Genomic DNA, 20,003 nt, shown 5'->3' with positions numbered 1-20,003 from the left:
TGTCGTTGTCTCTCTTCATCACTGGCACCAAATATTTGGACACCCTCTAAATGAGAAATTAAAGTTTCTTAGTAGTAGTTTATTTTCAAATAAAGAGTTGAGTAAGCACTTTTGTTCTAGATGTCCTTTGACTAAACAAAAAATATTATCTTTTCAATCTTTGAATCATGTTGCAAATGATCATTTTGATTTAATATATTGTGACATATGGAGACCCTATCACATACAAGATCATAAAGGGCACAAGTACTTTTTACTATTGTGGATGATTGTACACATTTCACATGGGTTTAGTTAGTGAAACATAAATCTAAATTACAATCCATCATTCCACGATTCTTTGTGACGACGTCAAATCAAGTCAATGCTAAGATCAAGTCATTTGGATATGATAATGCAAAGGAATTGGCTTTTACAAAAAATTTCAACAAATAGGGAGTCATACATTCGTTTTCATGTATTGAATGTGATGGGTTTTAGCCATAAGAACTTTCCTATGTGCGCATGCAAAACCCTAATGCTTGGATCTAGGCTTTCTAATTAAACATGCTTTGAATCCAAGACTTCTAATGACTATTTAGGTGTAATAACAATATTGAAACAGATCTAGAATCATACATTTGAATTCCTTGTTGACCTTGTTGTCTTGGAGCTTCTAGAGTCACAATTGTCACTCCTCTGATGGCTTACAAACACCAAATAACAAGGAGGATGATTTGGGAGAGAGGAGAGGGGAGGAAATCGGCCAGGGCTTCTCTACTTTAGGTTAGGTGTCGATTTCCCTTAGCCATAGGGTCTATTTATACTTGTAGACTCCTTAAGGGTTACAACCTAAACCCTAATTGGATAATCTTCTCTTAAGGCTATCCAAATCCATTCCTTAGATAACTCTTGGACGATTTGAAACAATCCTTGGCTTCTAGAATCCGTCCAATCCATATCTATATGGATTTACAGTCTAAAGTTTAACTATCAAACAATTGACAGTTTATACCCTCTTATTTAATTAATCTCTTTAAGTCACCAAATTAATTCCAATTAATTCTATGACTTATATTAATCAAATAACAATATATTATTATTTATATTATTCTCATAATATAATAATATTTACTCTCTCTTAATAAAGCATCCTATCAAGTTGCTATGGTGAAGGCAACCCAAAAGGACCATGCACAACCGGGTCAAATACTTGCCTAATATAGTTGCAGCCTTAGACACTATTCCAACAGTCTCCCACTTGGATAAGTCTAGTAACTATATGCACAAGTACAATTCGGTTTGCAATCGTAGCTCTCAAAGACGCTGTCAAACTCTGATCTAATCAATCTTGTCCTTTAGATAAGGGATCGTACAGTCCTCTGTAAGATATCATGCTGACAATCCTATGGAATGGTTAGTCTAGCATTTAGGTTTCTCGATCTCTGATTTATTTGACATAGAACTTAATCAAACACATCAATTCAGTTCTGACCGAGCCCGACACATAAGTCAAATCAAATCATCGAGCGGCAGAGATATCGCTTTTACCTTCTTAGATAAAAGTTACAGATAAACTTCGACTTATATGCATTTACTTATTCATTAACCAACTATACACAACAATGCGTTTTATAACACCAAGTTACTGATGCGTTTTCGCATTATCAATGTACAATCAATTAACAAATAACAAACCATATATCTAGGTTTTAAGACTATATGATATTATCGTCTTGCGATCACCCTTTTATATCATATTCCATAAGGTGATTCCAGCAAGCGCGGGTTTGTTCCAATGCTCAAAGCTAGTTCATACGCACTCATGAACGTTGCAGCAACCCTTTGCTATGTCTAACACCATTTAGACAATCTACACACCAATTCATGACAATCTTCATTCATATCTACTTCCAACATATGAACGATTGTGGACAATTTGAACAATTCGATTATTCCTAATAAACTCAATTATTCTGGAAGTCAAAACATGCAAAGTGAAACAATAGTTAAACAATTAACATAAGACAGTAACATTACTCATAAATAAAACTCCTTTATTTAATCATCAAATGTTAATTACATTTATCTATTACACGTTTCTAATACTATCTAATCTATGCTAATATCATCCTTCAGCCCAATACTCCTAGCATGCTGCAAGTGCTTAACCCTACTCAGTCCCTTCGTAAGCGGATATGTTGGGTTATCTTCTGATGATATCCTCTTCACTACGAGTTGTCCTTTGTCTACACGATGTCTAATGAAGTGATATTTTCTGTCGATATGTCGTGATCTACCATGATCCCTCGGTTCCTTGGTCAAGGCAACCGCTCCTTCGTTATCACAAAAAATCTCCATGGGCTCCTTTATGGCAGGTACAACTCCAAGATCACCAATGAAGTTCTTCAGCCATATTGCCTCCTTCGACGCTTCGCTCGCTGCAATGTACTCTGATTCGCACGTTGAATCAGCTACGGTTTCCTGCTTGGAACTCTTCCATGTCACTGCTCCTCCATTCAGGGTAAAGACCCAGCCCGACTGCGAACGGTAGTTGTCCCTGTCGGTCTGAAAACTGGCGTCACTATACCCTCGCACCTTCAAGTCATCACTCCCCCCGAGGACTAAGAACCATTCCTTTGTCCTCCGAAGGTACTTAAGGATATTCTTCACCGCAATCCAATGTGCTCTGCCAAGATTCCCTCGATATCTGCTAACCATGCTAAAAGCGAAGGCTACATCAGGGCAAGTACAAGTCATAGTGTACATGATTGAGCCAACTGCGGAAGCATATGGTACTCGGCTCATTTCTGCTATCTCAGCTTCGGTACTCGGACTTTGAGTCTTACTCAACTTGACATTACTTTGTATCGGTAATTCTCCCTTCTTCGAGTTTTCCATACTAAAACGTTTTAGTACCTTCTCTAAGTAAGTATTCTGACTAAGTCCAATTAGTCTCTTACTTCTTTCTCTTACTATCCTTATTCCCAAAATGTAAGAAGCCTCTCCAAGGTCCTTCATAGCAAAGCACTTCCCGAGCCAGGACTTAACCTCCTGCAGAGTCGGGATGTCGTTTCCTATGAGTAATATGTCGTCGACATATAGAACGAGGAAGCTTACTATACTCCCACTGGCTTTGACATATACACATGATTCGTCCTCGCTTCGTACAAATCCAAACTCTTTGACTTTCTCATCGAAGCAAAGATTCCATCTACGAGACGCTTGCTTAAGTCCATAAATGGACTTCTCAAGCTTACACACTCTATTCGGATGCTTCGGATCCACAAACCCCTCTGGCTGAGCCATGTAAACATCCTCAACCAACTTTCCGTTAAGGAAGGCGGTCTTGACATCCATTTGCCAAATCTCATAATCATGAAATGCGACAATAGCTAGCATCACTCTAATAGATTTTATCTTCGCAACTGGTGAGAAGGTCTCATCATAGTCAACTCCGGGAGTTTGAGTAAAGCCCTTCGCAACCAATCGCGCTTTATATGTGTGTACGTTTCCATCCACGTCGGTCTTCTTCTTGAAGATCCACTTGCACCCAACGGTCTTACGTCCGGGCACGTAATCAACCAAATTCCAAACTTGGTTATCATACATGGATTGGATCTCGCTATCCATTGCCTATTTCCATTTTGCAGACTCCGGGCCTGCCACGGCTTCCTTATAGCTATTAGGTTCATCAAGATTTATTAGTGTACCATCACTAATATACGTGTCCCCTTCGGTAGTAATATGAAAACCATAAAACTGGGGATGAACTCTAACTCTATCGGAACGTCTAAGAGGTAAGGACTCGTCAATAGGTTCAACCGGAGTTTCCTCCTCGGGTTGAGTGCCAGCGGTAGAGGTTCCTTCATCTATCGACTCTTGAATCTCTTCAAGCTCGATTTGCCTCCCACTGTCTCCTTGGCCTATGAGTTCTCGCTCTCGGAAAACTCCTCTCCTCGCAACAAAGACAACATTGTCCTTCGGTCTATAGAAGAGATATCCAAAGGATGTCTGCGGGTAGCCGATGAAAATACATCGCTCACTTCGAGGTTCGAGCTAGTCATGAGTATCTCGTCTTACGAAAGCCTCGCAACCCCAAACCTTGATATGTGCCAACGAGGGAGCTTTCCCTGTCCACATCTCGTGAGGTGTTTTGGCAACCTTCTTCGTAGGGACTCAGTTAAGGATATGGGCGGAAGTCTCTAAGGCATACCCCCAAAAAGAGATAGGTAGTGAAGCATGACTCATCATAGAGCGAACCATATCCAATAAGGTTCGATTACGCCTTTCTGCCACACCATTCAACTGCGGTGTCCTAGGAGGCGTCAATTGCAAAACTATTCCACACTCCTTGAGATAATCGTGGAATTCAAGACTTAGGTACTCCCCTCCTCGATCGGATCGAAGCATCTTGATTTTCCTGCCCAATTGATTCTCCACTTCATTCTTGAACTCTTTGAACTTTTCAAAGGTTTCTGACTTTTGCTTGATTAAATAGATATACCCATATCTACTATAATCATCGGTAAAGGTCACGTAGAAGCGGTTCCCATCCTTCGTGGTTGATCTAAACGGTCCACATACATCGGTATGTATTAAGTCCAATAGACCCTCACCCCTTTCACACGTACTCGTGAAGGGTGATTTAGTCATCTTTCCAAGTAAACAAGACTCGCATATGTCATCTTCCCTAAGGTCGAATGACTCCAACACTCCATCCTTTTGGAGTTGGGCTATGCGTTTCTTGTTGACATGTCCAAGACGACAATGCCACAAGGATGCTTTTGTTGGATAAGGTGTCTAAGTCCATAACTATTTCGGGCTTGTACTTGACCCGACCCGACATGGTCCATTTGGGTTGCATGGCACCATGCAATTGGATAGACTAAATGAGAGAAATAACACTTGGAGATTATTAATATATTATAAGTTCTAATATATTAATAATATTATTTAATTAGTTGATCAAAGAATTAATTTGGAATTAATTAAGTGATCAAAGGATAACTAATTAAATATATGGGTTGATTATGTAAATCATCCATATCTTGTATAGTGGGCTAAGAGGCTCCATGGGTTATCAAGTTGGGCTCTACCCATAGGATGCTCCATGGATGCTCCATGGGAGTTACAAACCCATGGGTCATGGAAATGAAGAGTCATGACACATTAGGGTTTACATGGTGTAACCCTAGATGTGCCAACACTATATAAAGATCCCATTCTCCACCAAAATCGGTTAGACATAAGAAACTAGAGGGCTTGGCCGATTTTGAGAAGTGTGTGTTATCTCAAGAGTCTTTCCAAGAGCATTTGGTGTTGTGTGAAGCATTTGAGGCATCACACTTGGGGTGCTAGGCTCACAAGGTTTCAAGGAACACAAGCAACAACAAGGTAAGTTATTCTATCTATGATTCAAGTTAAAATTGTTCCCCATGTATGCTAGATAGGAATATAACCTTGGAATTCAACTTAGCATGATAATTAGACAAACATAGATCCAAGGTTATTAGGGTTGCATGTACACTTAGGAAGTGTTAGAATGCTCAAAACCCATCAGTGGTATCAGAGCCTAGGCTTGTTTGTTTGTTATTTGTGCTTAAAAGTTGAAGAAAGTCGAAATTTCTGCTGTCTGACTGATGGACTCGGCGAGTCCATGGGGAGGACTCGTCGAGTTCATGTGTATCTTCAACCTACTCGGCGAGTAGGTTTATGCACTCGGCGAGTAGGGTCGACAGAGTGCAGAATTTCGACTTGAGTTGCTGGAAATGGATTAGAATCATTACCCTAAAATGTTTTGGTACTTGAAAACTTGTTTTAGAAGGTGTAATGTCTTTTCTAACTCATTTACAACAACTAGTTATCAAAATTACAAAGATTAAATGTGATTTTGATTCTTGAAAGTGTTCATATTCATATTCTTGTTCTTATGATGTTTAGATGATCATAGGAATTATTTGTAACCTATGTGGTAGATTAATTCTTGAAAGTGTTCATATTCAAAAGTCTCTTGGGTTAAAAACCATTAAAAGAACACAAGAGTTAGGAAAAATGAAAAGTCCTCATTTTATTACTCTATTAAACTCATAAGTTACAAGAAATGAAAAGTTTTGAAAGTTTACAAAACTTGCCCTCAAGTTTTGGAACAAGTAAAGTTAAGTTAAAACTTTAGTTCCAACCCCTAGAATTTTAAAAGTTAAAATTCAACCCTTATACTTATATTATTATGATTTAATAATTATATATATATATATATATATATATATATATATATATATATATATATATATATATATGTATAAGAACAAAGTCGTCTTACCGCTAGTACGCCCTCATTCACGAAGCCGGTCTATAAGGTGGGTATAAGGTTGTTGCCTATAAAATGGTGACTTAATGGGTGTCCACTCTCACCCACCGCTTGCTTGATCGGTGGAGGGTCGTTAGCCGAACGGGTAAGACAAGGACTTATTAATTCTCATTCAAAGTATGATGAATATTATAAAGTAACTAAATGTTTTATTAAATTCCCAATCTTAGTTACTTTAGGAAAAATGTGAATAAGGTGCTATTCCATGAAATTACACTTTACACTTTGATTAAGTCGTTGGTGGAGCGTGTGTGGTTAACCGGCACACTAACTTGGACTTAACAAGGTAGGTAAAGGGTGACTTAGGGTTTATTATAGTATCGATGGAGCGTGTGTGGTTAACCGGCACATCGATTGAGTGATAAACTTTAAGGGTACCAAGTGATTTGCATGGTTACTTCACACCTCGTTTTGTGATCCTCGGTATCCCAGTCACAAAACTTGGAGGGCACACTCGAGATTGAAACATGCCTTTGAAAAGTTCATTGAATCTCAAAGAATCTAGGAATTTCTAAGAACCATTCAAAAACCTAATACTAAAATATTGCGGTTTTCGTGGTGGAAATTGGTGAATCGTCATTCACCTACCTTTCAAATATGATATAGCTTAGATTACGGCATACCTCTTCTAAGTTATATTATATTGTGATTGGATCCTAGCCTTAATATTACATTTGGGTGTTTTATTAAGGACTCTCTTATATCTAAACTAATCTTGTCCTCCTTCCTTCAGATGTCTTTCAACAATGCTTCTAGCTCTAATCCTAATGGCTCCTTTACCCTTATGAACTTGTGTGGGAAAGTCACCTTTGATGGATCCAACTTCAATGAGTGGATCAGAAACATCAGGATGATTACCTGCTACGAGGACAAAGAATATGTCCTTGACAAGGAGCTTAAGGAGATTGATGAGTCCACTGCAACTCCTCAGGAGATCGCTGAATTTCGGGCACATGAAAGGGATGCTACGAAAGTGGCTTGCATCATGACGGCCACGATGACAGCGGAACTCCAAAAGTCTTATGAGGATTTCTACCCTTATGACATGCACCAAGATTTGATGGAAAGATACCATCAAAGTGCAAGACAAGAGAGGTATGAAATCATCTGCTCCATGATAACAACCATGATGAAGGACGGGGAATCCGTCACGAGCCACATGCAGAAAATACAAAGGTATGTGGATCGTTTGCTGAAGCTTAATGTGAACTTCCCGGAGGATCTTGCAATAGATATTATTTTGCATTCCTTACCATCGTGCTATGATCAATTCCGCATGACATATCACATGAACAAGGAAGAAGTCACCCTCAGCAAACTTCAGGGACTTCTCAAGACCGCAGAATCAGGTCTTAAGGGGAAGTCGGTTGCTATCACTCCTACTCAAAACTCTACTCCGGTTTTGGCAATCGGGAAGAATCGATGGAGGAAGAGAAAGAGATCTTCTAAGGGTACCAAGGCTCGGACCCTTGATGGCTCTTCTTCAAGTGGAACCAAGAAAGGTTTCATCACTCCTTCTTCTGACCCAAAAGAGGCTGAATGCTTCTATTGCCATGAAAAAGCTCATTGGAAGCGGAACTGCCCAAAATACCAGCAAGATGTGAAGGATGGGAAAGTTAAACCCAACCATGCAGGTATTTACACTATCATTTCTAATAACTCACCCCATTCTAATTCTTGGGTCCTTGATACCGGTTGTGGTATTCACATTTGTTGTGACTTGCAGGGACTAAGAAGAAGTGAGGATGTGGAGCAAGGAAGGATAAACTTGATCATGGGGAATAGGAAAGTTATACCTGTTACCAAGATTGGAGTTTATACTTTATCGCTAAGTAGTGGGTTTAGTTTAGATCTGAATAAGTGTTGTTATTCGCCAGGAATGGCAAGAAATATTATTTCCTTCCATGCTTTGTACAAACAAGGGTTTACCTTTTCATTTAATAATGAAGTTGGTTCTATTGATGCTTTCTTTAATAGTATTCTTTATTTTAAAGCATTACCTTGTGATGGTGTGTATGAAGCTGTATCTGTTGTTGATAACTTAGGAAATAATGTTTTGTGTATTGATTCTACTAATAATAACTTGGATAAAGCATCATTATGGCATTGTCGTCTTGGACATATAAGCAAGAAGCGCATAGGCTAACTCCAAAAGGATGGAGTCTTGGAGTCGTTTGACCTAAAGTCAGATGATAGTTGCGAATCATGCCTACTTGGAAAAATGACAAAGTCACCCTTCACAGGTTCGTGTGAGAGGGGTGAAGGTTTGTTGGACCTTATACACACGGATGTGTGTGGACCATTCAAACATGCCACAAGGGATGCTAATCGTTATTATTTGACTTTCACTGATGATTATAGTAGATATGGATATGTCTACTTGGTCAAGCATAAGTCAGAGACTTTCGAGAGGTTTAAGGAATTTAAACAGGAAGTCGAGAATCAATTGGGCAGGAACATTAAGATGCTTCGATCCGATCGTGGTGGTGAGTATCTTAGTTCAGAGTTCCTCGACTATCTAAGGGAATGTGGGATAGTCTCACAATTGACACCTCCCAGGACACCACAGTTGAATGGTGTGGCTGAGAGGCGTAATCGAACCTTGTTAGATATGGTTCGTTCCATGATGAGTTGAGCTACGCTACCAATCTCATTCTGGGGGTATGCCTTAGAAACTGCCGCCCATATTCTTAATCTAGTCCCTACAAAGAAAGTTGCCAAAACTCCTCACGAGGTGTGGACTGGTAAAGTACCTAAACTAGACCACATCAAGATTTGGGGTTGCGAGGCTTTCGTGAGACGCAAGACTCATGATAAGCTCGAACCTCGAAGCGAGAGGTGTATTTTCATCGGTTACCCACAGCGATCCTTTGGTTACCTCTTCTACAGACCTAGTGACAATGTGGTCTTTGTAGCAAGAAGAGGAGTCTTTCGAGAAAGAGAGTTTATAAGCCAAGGAGACAGTGGGAGGCAAATCGATCTTGAAGAAATTCAAGAATCAAGCGGTGAAGGAACTTCAAACTCTAGCCCTCAACTTGAGGAGGAAACTCCTGTTGAGCCAATTGACAAATCTGTACCTCTGAGACGTTCCACGAGAGTTAGGAGTGCACCTGAGCATTACTATGGATTCCATATTACTGCAGAAGGTGAGACACTTATTAGTGATGAAACACTAGTAAGTCAAGATGACCCTAACAGCTACGAGGAAGCCATGGCAGGCCCCGAGTCTGCTAAATGGAAGGAGGCTATGGATAGCGAGATACAATCCATGTATGACAATCAAGTTTGGAACTTGGTTGAAAATGTACCAGGTCGTAAGACAGTAGGGTGCAAATGGGTCTTCAAGAAGAAGACCGACATGGATGGTAAAGTACACACTTATAAGGCTAGACTGGTTGCAAAGGGCTTCTCTCAAATTCCTGGAGTGGATTATGATGAGACCTTTTCTCCGGTAGCCAAGATTAAGTCTATTCGGGTTCTGTTAGCCATAGCTGCATTTCATGACTATGAAATATGGCAGATGGATGTCAAAACTGCTTTCCTTAATGGAAAGTTGGCTGAAGATGTTTACATGAGTCAGCCAGAGGGTTTTGTCAGCAACGAGTACCCTAATAGAGTGTGTAATCTTGAGAAATCCATTTATGGATTGAAGCAAGCACCTCGCAGATGGAATCTTTGCTTTGATGAAAAGGTCAAGGAATTTGGCTTTTCTAGGAGTGAAGATGAATCTTGTGTGTATGTCAAGGCTAGTGGGAGTATAGTTAGCTTCTTGGTTTTGTATGTGGATGACATACTACTCATAGGAAACGACATTCCAACCCTGCAGGAAGTGAAATCCTGGCTTGGGAAGTGTTTCGCTATGAAGGACCTTGGTGAAGCTGCCTATATTCTAGGGATAAGAATCTTGAGAGATCGGAGTAAAAGACTAATTGGACTTAGTCAGAGTACCTACTTGGATAAAGTGCTGAAGAGATTCAGCATGCAGGATTCCAAGAAAGGAGAGTTACCCATCCAGAGTAACACCAGATTGAGTAAGACACAAAGCCCTAGCACTGAGGCTGAGATAGCAGAAATGAGTCGAACACCTTACGCTTCGGCTGTAGGATCGATCATGTATGCTATGACGTGTACTCGACCCGATGTAGCTTTTGCCTTGAGCATGGTTAGCAGGTATCAGGCGAACCCTGGCAAGGCACACTGGACTGCGGTAAAGAATATCCTCAAGTACCTACGAAGGACTAAGGATTGGGTCCTTACCCTCGGTGGGAGTGATGACTTGAGAGTTGTTGGGTATAGTGATGCTAGCTTCCAGACTGATAGGGATAATTTCCGCTCTCAGTCGGGCTGGGTCTTTACCCTAAACGGAGGAGCAATTTCTTGGAAGAGTTCCAAGCAAGAGACAGTGGCAGATTCTACTTGTGAATCAGAGTATATTGCAGCTAGTGAAGCAGCAAAGGAGGCGATATGGCTGAAGAACTTCATTGGAGACCTTGGAGTTGTACCAGCTATTAAAGAGCCAATGGAAATTTTCTGTGATAGTGAAAGTGCTGTTGCCTTAGCCAAGGAACCAAGGGATCACGGGAGATCTAGACACATCGACAGAAAATACCATTTTATTAGACATCGGATCGAAGAAGGACTCCTCGTGGCAAAGAGGGTATCATCGGATGAGAACCCAGCAGATCCCCTCACGAAGGGACTGAGTAGGGTTAAGCATCTTCAGCATGCTCGGAGCATAGGGCTGAAGGATGATATAAGTTTTAGTAGTTAGATAACCCGGAAATTTGTAAAGTGTAATTGACATTTGATGATGAATAAAAGGTGTTTTATTTATGAGTAAAGTGTTGCTATCTCTTGTCAATCGTTTACTATATTTCTTTTGCATGTTTTGACTTCCAGAATAATTTTGTTTGGTATAACATATTATTCAAACCTCCACAGTCGGTCATATGTTGGAAGTAGATATGAATCAAGACTGTCATGTTTGGTTGTAGAGGTCTTGGACAAGGCTACAACAATCATGAGTGCTCATAAGTTCTGAGCATTGGACACAACCCACGCTCACCGGAATCACTTCATGGAATTTTATCTCGAGTGATCGTGAGACGGTAATATCATATAAGTCTTCAAACCTAGAGATATGATTTGTTACTTACAAGTTGGTTATGCATTGACTGTACGAAACCGCATTGGTAACTCGATGTTATAAAACGTACTTTTGTGTGTAATACAATAAGTGGTAGAACAAACATATGAGTCGAAGTTTATCTGTTCCTTCTTGGATTAGAAGCTGGTATCTGGGTCCCTCGATGATTTTGTTTTGACCCATGTACCGGGCCCGGTCAGAACTAAGTTGATGTGTTCAATTAAGTTCTATGTCAAACAAATCGGAAATCGGGAAACAAATGCTGGACAATAAGCAAGACATGTTCCATGTATTTGTCCGGCTGATATCTAGAACAGAGGATTATATGATCACTTATCTTAAATGGCGTATCATCATCTTCTCAGTTCTAAGAGACCTTGAAAGAGCTACGATTGCCGTTCGGTTCCTGAAGTACTAGAGATATAGTTATTAGACTTATCCAAGTGGGAGACTGTTGGATAAGGTGTCTAAGTCCATAACTATTTCGGGCTTGTACTTGACCCGACCCGGCATGGTCCATTTGGGTTGCATGGCACCATGCAATTGGATAGACTAAATGAGAGAAATAACACTTGGAGATTATTAATATATTATAAGTTCTAATATATTAATAATATTATTTAATTAGTTGATCAAAGAATTAATTTGGAATTAATTAAGTGATCAAAGGATAACTAATTAAATATATGGGTTGATTATGTAAATCATCCATATCTTGTATAGTGGGCTAAGAGGCTCCATGGGTTATCAAGTTGGGCTCTACCCATAGGATGCTCCATGGATGCTCCATGGGAGTTACAAACCCATGGGTCATGGAAATGAAGAGTCATGACACATTAGGGTTTACATGGTGTAACCCTAGATGTGCCAACACTATATAAAGATCCCATTCTCCACCAAAATCGGTTAGACATAAGAAACTAGAGGGCTTGGCCGATTTTGAGAAGTGTGTGTTATCTCAAGAGTCTTTCCAAGAGCATTTGGTGTTGTGTGAAGCATTTGAGGCATCACACTTGGGGTGCTAGGCTCACAAGGTTTCAAGGAACACAAGCAACAACAAGGTAAGTTATTCTATCTATGATTCAAGTTAAAATTGTTCCCCATGTATGCTAGATAGGAATATAACCTTGGAATTCAACTTAGCATGATAATTAGACAAACATAGATCCAAGGTTATTAGGGTTGCATGTACACTTAGGAAGTGTTAGAATGCTCAAAACCCATCAGCTTTGTCCATACTAGTGGAAGAATCTATATTCAAAACATCATTTCCTAAGTTATCAACAATCATAACAGTTTCATAAATTCCATTACATGGTATAGCTTCAAAGTAAAAGACACCATTTAGATAAGCCAAAATAGAACCATTCTCATTATTAAAAGAAAATCTAAAACCTTGTCTAAACAAACCATGAAATGAAATGATGTTTCTAGCCATTTCTGGCGAATAGCAACAATTGTTCAAATCTAAACATAAATTATTCCTAAGCACTAAAGAATACACTCCAATCTTGGTCGCAGGCGACGATCTTCTGTTCCCCATGATTAGATTGATCCTTCCTTGCTCCACATCCCTACTTCTTCTTAGTCCCTGCACATTAGAACAAATGTGATAACCACAACCGGTATCAAGAACCCAAGAAATAGCATGATTAGAATCGTTAGATTTAATTGTGTATATACCTGCGAAAGATGGCTTGATCTTTCCTTCCTTGATGGCTTGCAGGTACTCTGGGCAGCTTCTCTTCCAATGTCCTATCTTATGGCAGTGGTGGCACTCTGCCTCCTTCGGGTTAGGGCAGGGCTTAGCGGGATCAACTTTGGTCCCACTAGAAGAGGCACCATCTCGGGCTTTAACCTTGCGATAGTTCTTAGACGAATCCTTCCTCTTCTTTCCCTTTCCTTGACCAATAGCCAAGACAGGAGCAGCAGGTGGATTGGGAGTTGGTGCAACATACTTGTCTTTGAAGTTGCTCTCAGCGACCCTCAAGAGACCTTGGAGTTTGCTTAGGGTGACCTTCTCTTTGTTCATGTGGTAGGTCATCCTAAATTGATTGTACATCGGAGGCAAAGAATGAAGCACCATGTCGATCGCCAAGTCTTCCCCAAAGTCAACATTTAACTTGCGAAGGCGGTCGACATACCTTTGCATCTTTTGCAGGTGCACGGTAAGAGATTCTCCATGACCCATCTTAGTGGAAATCATGTTAGTGAAAATCTCATAACGCTCTTGTCTCGCGTTCTGGTGGTATCTCTCCAATAAGTCTTGATGCATCTCGTACGGGTACATGTCCTCATAGGACTTTTGGAATTCAGAGTTCATGGTGGCTATCATGATGCAATGTACCTTCGTTGCATATCGCTCATGAGTTTCAAAAGCGGTAATTTCAGCCGGAGTAGCGATTTCAGGGTTGATCTTGTCGAGCTTCTCATCGGGGACATACTCCTTATCCTTATAGCGAGCAATGGTGCGAATGTATCTTATCCATTCGCTAAAGTTCGTTCCATCGAAGGTGACCTTTTGGCAAAGGCTCATCAACGTGAAAGAACTAGCAGCAACGTTGTTTGCGTTTGACATCTACAAAAAGAAAAGGACAAAGATAGATTAGAATAAGAATCCCTAATTATCACCCAATAAGAAAAATTAGGGCTAGGATCCAACAATAACATTTACATACTAGAAAAGGGATGTCGTAATCTAACATGCAAATGAAGGTAAGTGAATGACGATTCACTAATTCTCCACCACACAACCTAACTATTAGACCTAAATGCTTTAAGAATTCCTAGGTTCGGATGGGATTCATTGAAACTATTCAATGACATGTTTAAATCTCGATATGCCCCTCTTGTTTGTGACTGGGATACCGAGGATCACAAAGCGGGTGTGAATTACCATGCAAATTCACATGGTGCCTTCATTGTAACGATCACCTATTCGACGTGCCGGTAAACCACACACGCTCCATCGAACTATGATAAACAATGAATCACCCTTTGCCACCTTTGCTTAGAACCAATTAGTGTGCCGGTAAACCACACACGCTCCACTAACTTCTTAGCAAGGGTGCAAAGTGTAATTTCATGGGATTGCATCAATTCACTTTTTCTAAAGTAACTAAGATTGGGAAATTTTAAAAATATGTGTAGTTACTTTGTATTACTTATTATACTTTTAATGAGAGGATGAGGTTGCCCTATCCTACCCGTTCGGCTAACGACCCTCCACCGATCAAGCAAGCGGTGGGTGTGAGTGTACACCCATTAAGCGCCATTTTATAGGCCGCAACCTTATACCCACCTTATAGATCGGCTTCGTGAATGAGGCCTACTAACGGTAAGACTAGCATTTTAGTATATATATATATATATATATATATATATATATATATATATATTATTCTTGTAATATTATATTAGTATAGGGTTGTATTTTAAACTTTTTAAAATCTAGGGTTTGAAATTTAAATTGTCTAAATTTAAACTTTTAATCACAAAATATAAATTTCAAAACTTGAGGACAAGTTTTAAACATTTAAAACATGGAGGATCAAATAACAAATAATTTCAATTAACAATTAATTTCCTAATTATCTATATTTGATTTATTCAATATTTCTTTCAAGATAATTACCAAAATAATAAAAATAATTAATTAATTATCATATAAGGAAATTAAATATTTTATTAGTTGATAAATATCTTTAATTAGATCAAGATTATAGTCATATATATCAAAAAAACGGATTAGGGTTGATCTAATATGATTAAGGTAAGTTTCCATAAGATAATCATGAAGAAATCCCGAATCTGGCCATTCCTGACGCTTGGACTCGCCGAGTGCACAAAGGGACTCGCCGAGTCCACTTTGGAACTCGCCGAGTCCATGACTCAGAAACACAAAAGTCGAATTTTGCAGTTTAGTTTTAGACAATTAAGCAACAATTTAATGAAAACCAAGCTAGGCTCTGATACCACTGATGGGTTTTAGCCATAAGAACTTTCCTATGTGCGCATGCAAAACCCTAATGCTTGGATCTAGGCTTTCTAATTAAACATTCTTTGAATCCAAGACTTCTAATGACTATTTAGGTGTAATAACAATATTGAAACAGATCTAGAATCATACCTTTGAATTCCTTGTTGACCTTGTTGTCTTGGAGCTTCTAGAGTCACAATTGTCACTCCTCTGATGGCTTACAAACACCAAATAGCAAGGAGGATGATTTGGGAGAGAGGAGAGGGGAGGAAATCGGCCAGGGCTTCTCTACTTTAGGTTAGGTGTCGATTTCCCTTAGCCATAGGGTCTATTTATACTTGTAGACTCCTTAAGGGTTACAACCTAAACCCTAATTGGATAATCTTCCCTTAAGGCTATCCAAATCCATTCCTTAGATAACTCTTGGACGATTTGAAACAATCCTTGGCTTCTAGAATCCGTCCAATCCATATCTATATGGATTTACAGTCTAAAATTTAACTATCAAACAATTGACAGTTTATACCTTCTTATTTAATTAATCTCTTTAAGTCACCAAATTAATTCTAATTAATTCTATGACTTATATTAATCAAATAACAATATATTATTCTTTATATTATTCTCATAATATAATAATATTTACTCTCTCTTAATAAAGCATCCTATCAAGTTGCTATGGTGAAGGCAACCCAAAAGGACCATGCACAACCGGGTCAAATACTTGTCTAATATAGTTGCAGCCTTAGACACTATTCCAACAGAATGGCCTCAACAAAACTTTATGTTTGAGAGAAAGCATCAACACCTTCTTAATGTTGCTAGGGCTATTTCCTTCTAATTGAATATTCCAAACGAGTACTTGTAAAAATGCATTACATATGCCACTTTTCTTATCAATAGAAATCCTTCCAAAAGTCTCACGAATTTGTCCCCTTATGAAAAATTATACCACACACCACCTAATTATTCAAAATAAAAACAGTTGGGTGTTTAGCCTTTACTTCAATACTTCTGAATTCTAGAATAAAGCTAATACCAAGAGCAAAGTGTTGTACTTTCACTGGTTATCCAATAGGGATAAAAGTATATAAGATGTTAGATATTGAGACAAAAGAAATCTTCAATTCTCATATATGTGACATTTCATGAGGACATATTTCCATTCCAATAATCCAAGTATAAAGATCAAGTTGATCCTTTTCACATAATTGTTATTCCATGTTTGTACTATGATAGTAGAGATGATCATCAAAATGAAGCAAATAATACTGAAAGTGTGAATGAACAGTCCTAACAATCTTTTTCTCCACCTGTTATTCAGTCTATCCCTCAACCACCAGTTCAACAACCACTTGCATCTAAATAATGCTCTAGACCTAGTGGAGCCATAAATTGTTCATCATACCTAAAGGATTATTATTGTAACTTGATCAATAATGTTACAAAGAAGTTTCGTTTTAATAAATTTGTCATTTAACATAAGATGGTAAGAAAGTTTTAAAAATAGGGAGACGTTTGGTTATAGCCAAAGACCTCTTACATGCTATTACATCTGTGGTTAATCTATGGCTAGGGGGAAGATGCCCTTCGAGTTTGGCAGAATTTGTTGCCTCTGCTCCTCTCACACTGCTCTTAAAACCTAAAAAAGAAATACGACCTATTGCGGTAGGTACTATATAGAGATGTTTGGTTTCCAAGTTGGCTATGAAATGTGTTGGTATAGAAATGGGTCAGTATCTCAATGATTTTCTGTTCGGAGTCGGGGTATCGGGTGGCACTGAGGTCGTATTACATAGCGCAAATAGGTTGTTGAGTGAGCGCCACAATGACAGATCTCTCTCCATGCTTACCGTGGACTTCTCTAATGCCTTTAACCTTGTTGACAGATTCACATTACTTCATGAGTTCAGATTGAGGTGTCCCTATATATCCATGTGGTTAGAATTCCTATATGGTCAAGTAGCAAGGTTGTATCTAGGCAACACATGGTCCATTACTGGGGTTCAACAAGGAGACCCCTTGGGACCACTTCTCTTTGCCCTTGTGTTTACACCCGCTCTTGCATAATATTAGGGACAACTACAAGCTTCTTCTCCTTGCATGGTACCTTGATGATGGCACACTTATCGGAGATTCAAAGGAGGTGGCCAAAGCATTAGACATCATTAAGGTGATTGGCCCAAAATTAGGCCTTCAGCTGAATATCAAAAAAATCGAGCTCTTTTGGACCTCATGTGATGGTAGGAATTTACGTGAGGGGCTATTCTTGGCTGGCATTGGGAGTCCACTTTTGGGGGTGAAACTTCTTGGGGGAGCTGTTAGTAGAGATGCAAGTTTCATTCGCATTTTAGCCATAAACAGAGCCGAAAACGCTATGAATTTGATGCGCCTTCTTCCACAATTGTCTGACCTCCAGAGTGAGCTCCTTCTGCTTCGGTCTTGTATGGGTATTTCTAAGCTTGTATTTGGGTTGAGGATGTGCCAACCCGTTCACATGGAGGAGGCAGTAATATTCTTTGACAATGGGTTGCGCGGGTCGATTGAGGACATTGTGGGTTGTGGGGGCCCTTTCATTGGCGACATATAGTGGTGAATTGCTTCCTTACCCATTAGGTTTGGAGGTTTGGGTTTATACTCAGCGGTAGAGGCTACCTCATATGCTTTGGTTACCTTAAGGGCCCAATCTTGGGTATTGCAAGACCACATATTACAATGTCACACCCCCAAACTAAATTGGCGGAAACATTTGGGGGCGGAGGACGTCATGTTCAGTATCATAACAATGCACAATAGTAAAACAAGCAACAACCTCATCCATTGCATTAATAATATAGTTAATACAAGTGTGTTCTGAATGTATTTATACAACGATTTCGTTGTTATTCACTAAAATTGTCATAAAAGTGTATTTTTTCTTAATTTACTTAAAAATGAATCATGGAGATGTTTTTTTGGGATTTTTTTCTTGTGAATTATCTTACTCTTGAATCATCTAATGATTCATTTTGTATGTTCGCTAAAAAAATATGTAGAAAAAAAACTTCTTACCTTCCTACCAAAATTTTCCTTCTTATTTGATCTTGACTCTCTCTCTCTCTCTCTCTCTATATATATATATATATATATATATATATATATATATATATATATATATATATATATATATATATATATATATATATATATATATATATATATATATATATATATATATATATATATCAAAATAAAAGACGAGTCTTGAAAGTGCTCCGTCTTCTCAAAACCTTGCCATTTGTATCTGTCTGCTGGTGACCTAAGAATACAAGTTATTTTGAAATAGTAGATCAACATTTAAGCTGGTGAGTTCATTAGTATTTTAGTGTTAAATGTTTGCATAAGTTTGATGAAAATGTTTGTAAGTGTTTTGATGTAAATGTTTATAAGTGTTTTGATGTAAATGTTTGTAAGTGTTTAGATGTAAATGTTTGTAAGTATTTATATGTAAATGTTTGTATACTTCTTAGAAAGTCCTATATTTTCTACTAAAAATGGAAAGTAGTCTTCTACCAAGACCCAACTGTTTTGTATGTTTATTCTTCGGTAAAAATGAGTGCTTTCCCAAGTATATGACTATCATTACCAGAAAATAGTTTACATTACCTTTTATGTGAGAAGATCACTATATGAATGGAATGTGAAAATGGCAGTGTACAGTGATGTTGTAATAAGTAACTATTGAAGCACTAACTACCTTAAAACCAATTTGTTTAATTAATGTTAAAATGCGATGTGGTTATAACCATACTGATTGACGAGTGTTTAACACGACGACCTGCTGGCGTCGAAACTGATGTGACATTTGTCACCCCTTGGCTTGTCTACGGGACTGCAGCTAACAGTTGGGATGTGGGATTGTCAGTCCCATATAGATCTATACACACAATGCCCGCTCTCCCTCCAGGAGACTCTGGTTACAAAACGCGACATAACAAGTATTTTGCTATGTCGTGAAGTAGTGGTTTCACATTAATGTTATCTTTTTCTTTGTAAAAGGATGTATGTTCCTTTTTGTTCTTGTTATTATATGTTTCTTCCTATTCTAGTTATAATATGTTTGAACTGACTCATGTAAGAACTGACTCATGTAATAACTAGCTCATGTAAGTACTGATTCATGTAAGTTTCATTGTTCTAGAAATAGTAAGTAGTAATCCTCTAAATTATACCTATTATAGTTTACTAGTATGTTTGTTTTATAACTGACTTGTAGAAAAGACTGTGACATCCCCATTTTTCACGGCCAGAAAATACCGATTTTGTTTATGCTTTAAAAATCAGAGTACTTCTTTTCATAAACGGAACTTACATTTATTTACACTAGTGATCTACCTCTCTTTAATCTCTCAGTGTAATATCACTTCATATCGACACCTGTGATATAAATAAACTGAGTGGGTCAGGTTGGGAAACCTGGTAAGTACATAGGGTTTTCAACCCACAGTAATATAATTATTATGTTTAATCATCAAACAGTTAACCCAATT

The 20,003-nt window shown here is 38.6% G+C and overlaps 1 protein-coding gene across 4 annotated transcripts in view; it reads right to left on the bottom strand.

Moving 5' to 3' along the window:
- Positions 1-20,003, bottom strand: part of LOC111897852 (uncharacterized) — a 36,513-nt gene that overhangs the window by 1,178 nt on the left and 15,332 nt on the right. For 2 of the 4 annotated variants that reach the window (XM_052767029.1, XM_052767028.1), the window contains 2 exons: positions 13,179-14,073; positions 12,854-13,086 (listed from right to left, as the gene is read on the bottom strand). The exons of the other annotated variants lie outside the window; for them this stretch is intronic. In XM_052767029.1, coding sequence (XP_052622989.1) covers positions 13,070-13,086; positions 13,179-14,073 — 912 coding nt within the window. In that variant the 3' untranslated portion in view covers positions 12,854-13,069. Of the gene's footprint in view, positions 1-12,853; positions 13,087-13,178; positions 14,074-20,003 lie in introns of those variants that run through there. 4 annotated transcript variants of the gene reach the window in all.

Source organism: Lactuca sativa, chromosome 8 (assembly GCF_002870075.4).
Source record: "Lactuca sativa cultivar Salinas chromosome 8, Lsat_Salinas_v11, whole genome shotgun sequence".
NCBI lineage: Eukaryota > Viridiplantae > Streptophyta > Magnoliopsida > Asterales > Asteraceae > Lactuca > Lactuca sativa.
This window is presented reverse-complemented; position numbering and strand designations above follow the sequence as displayed.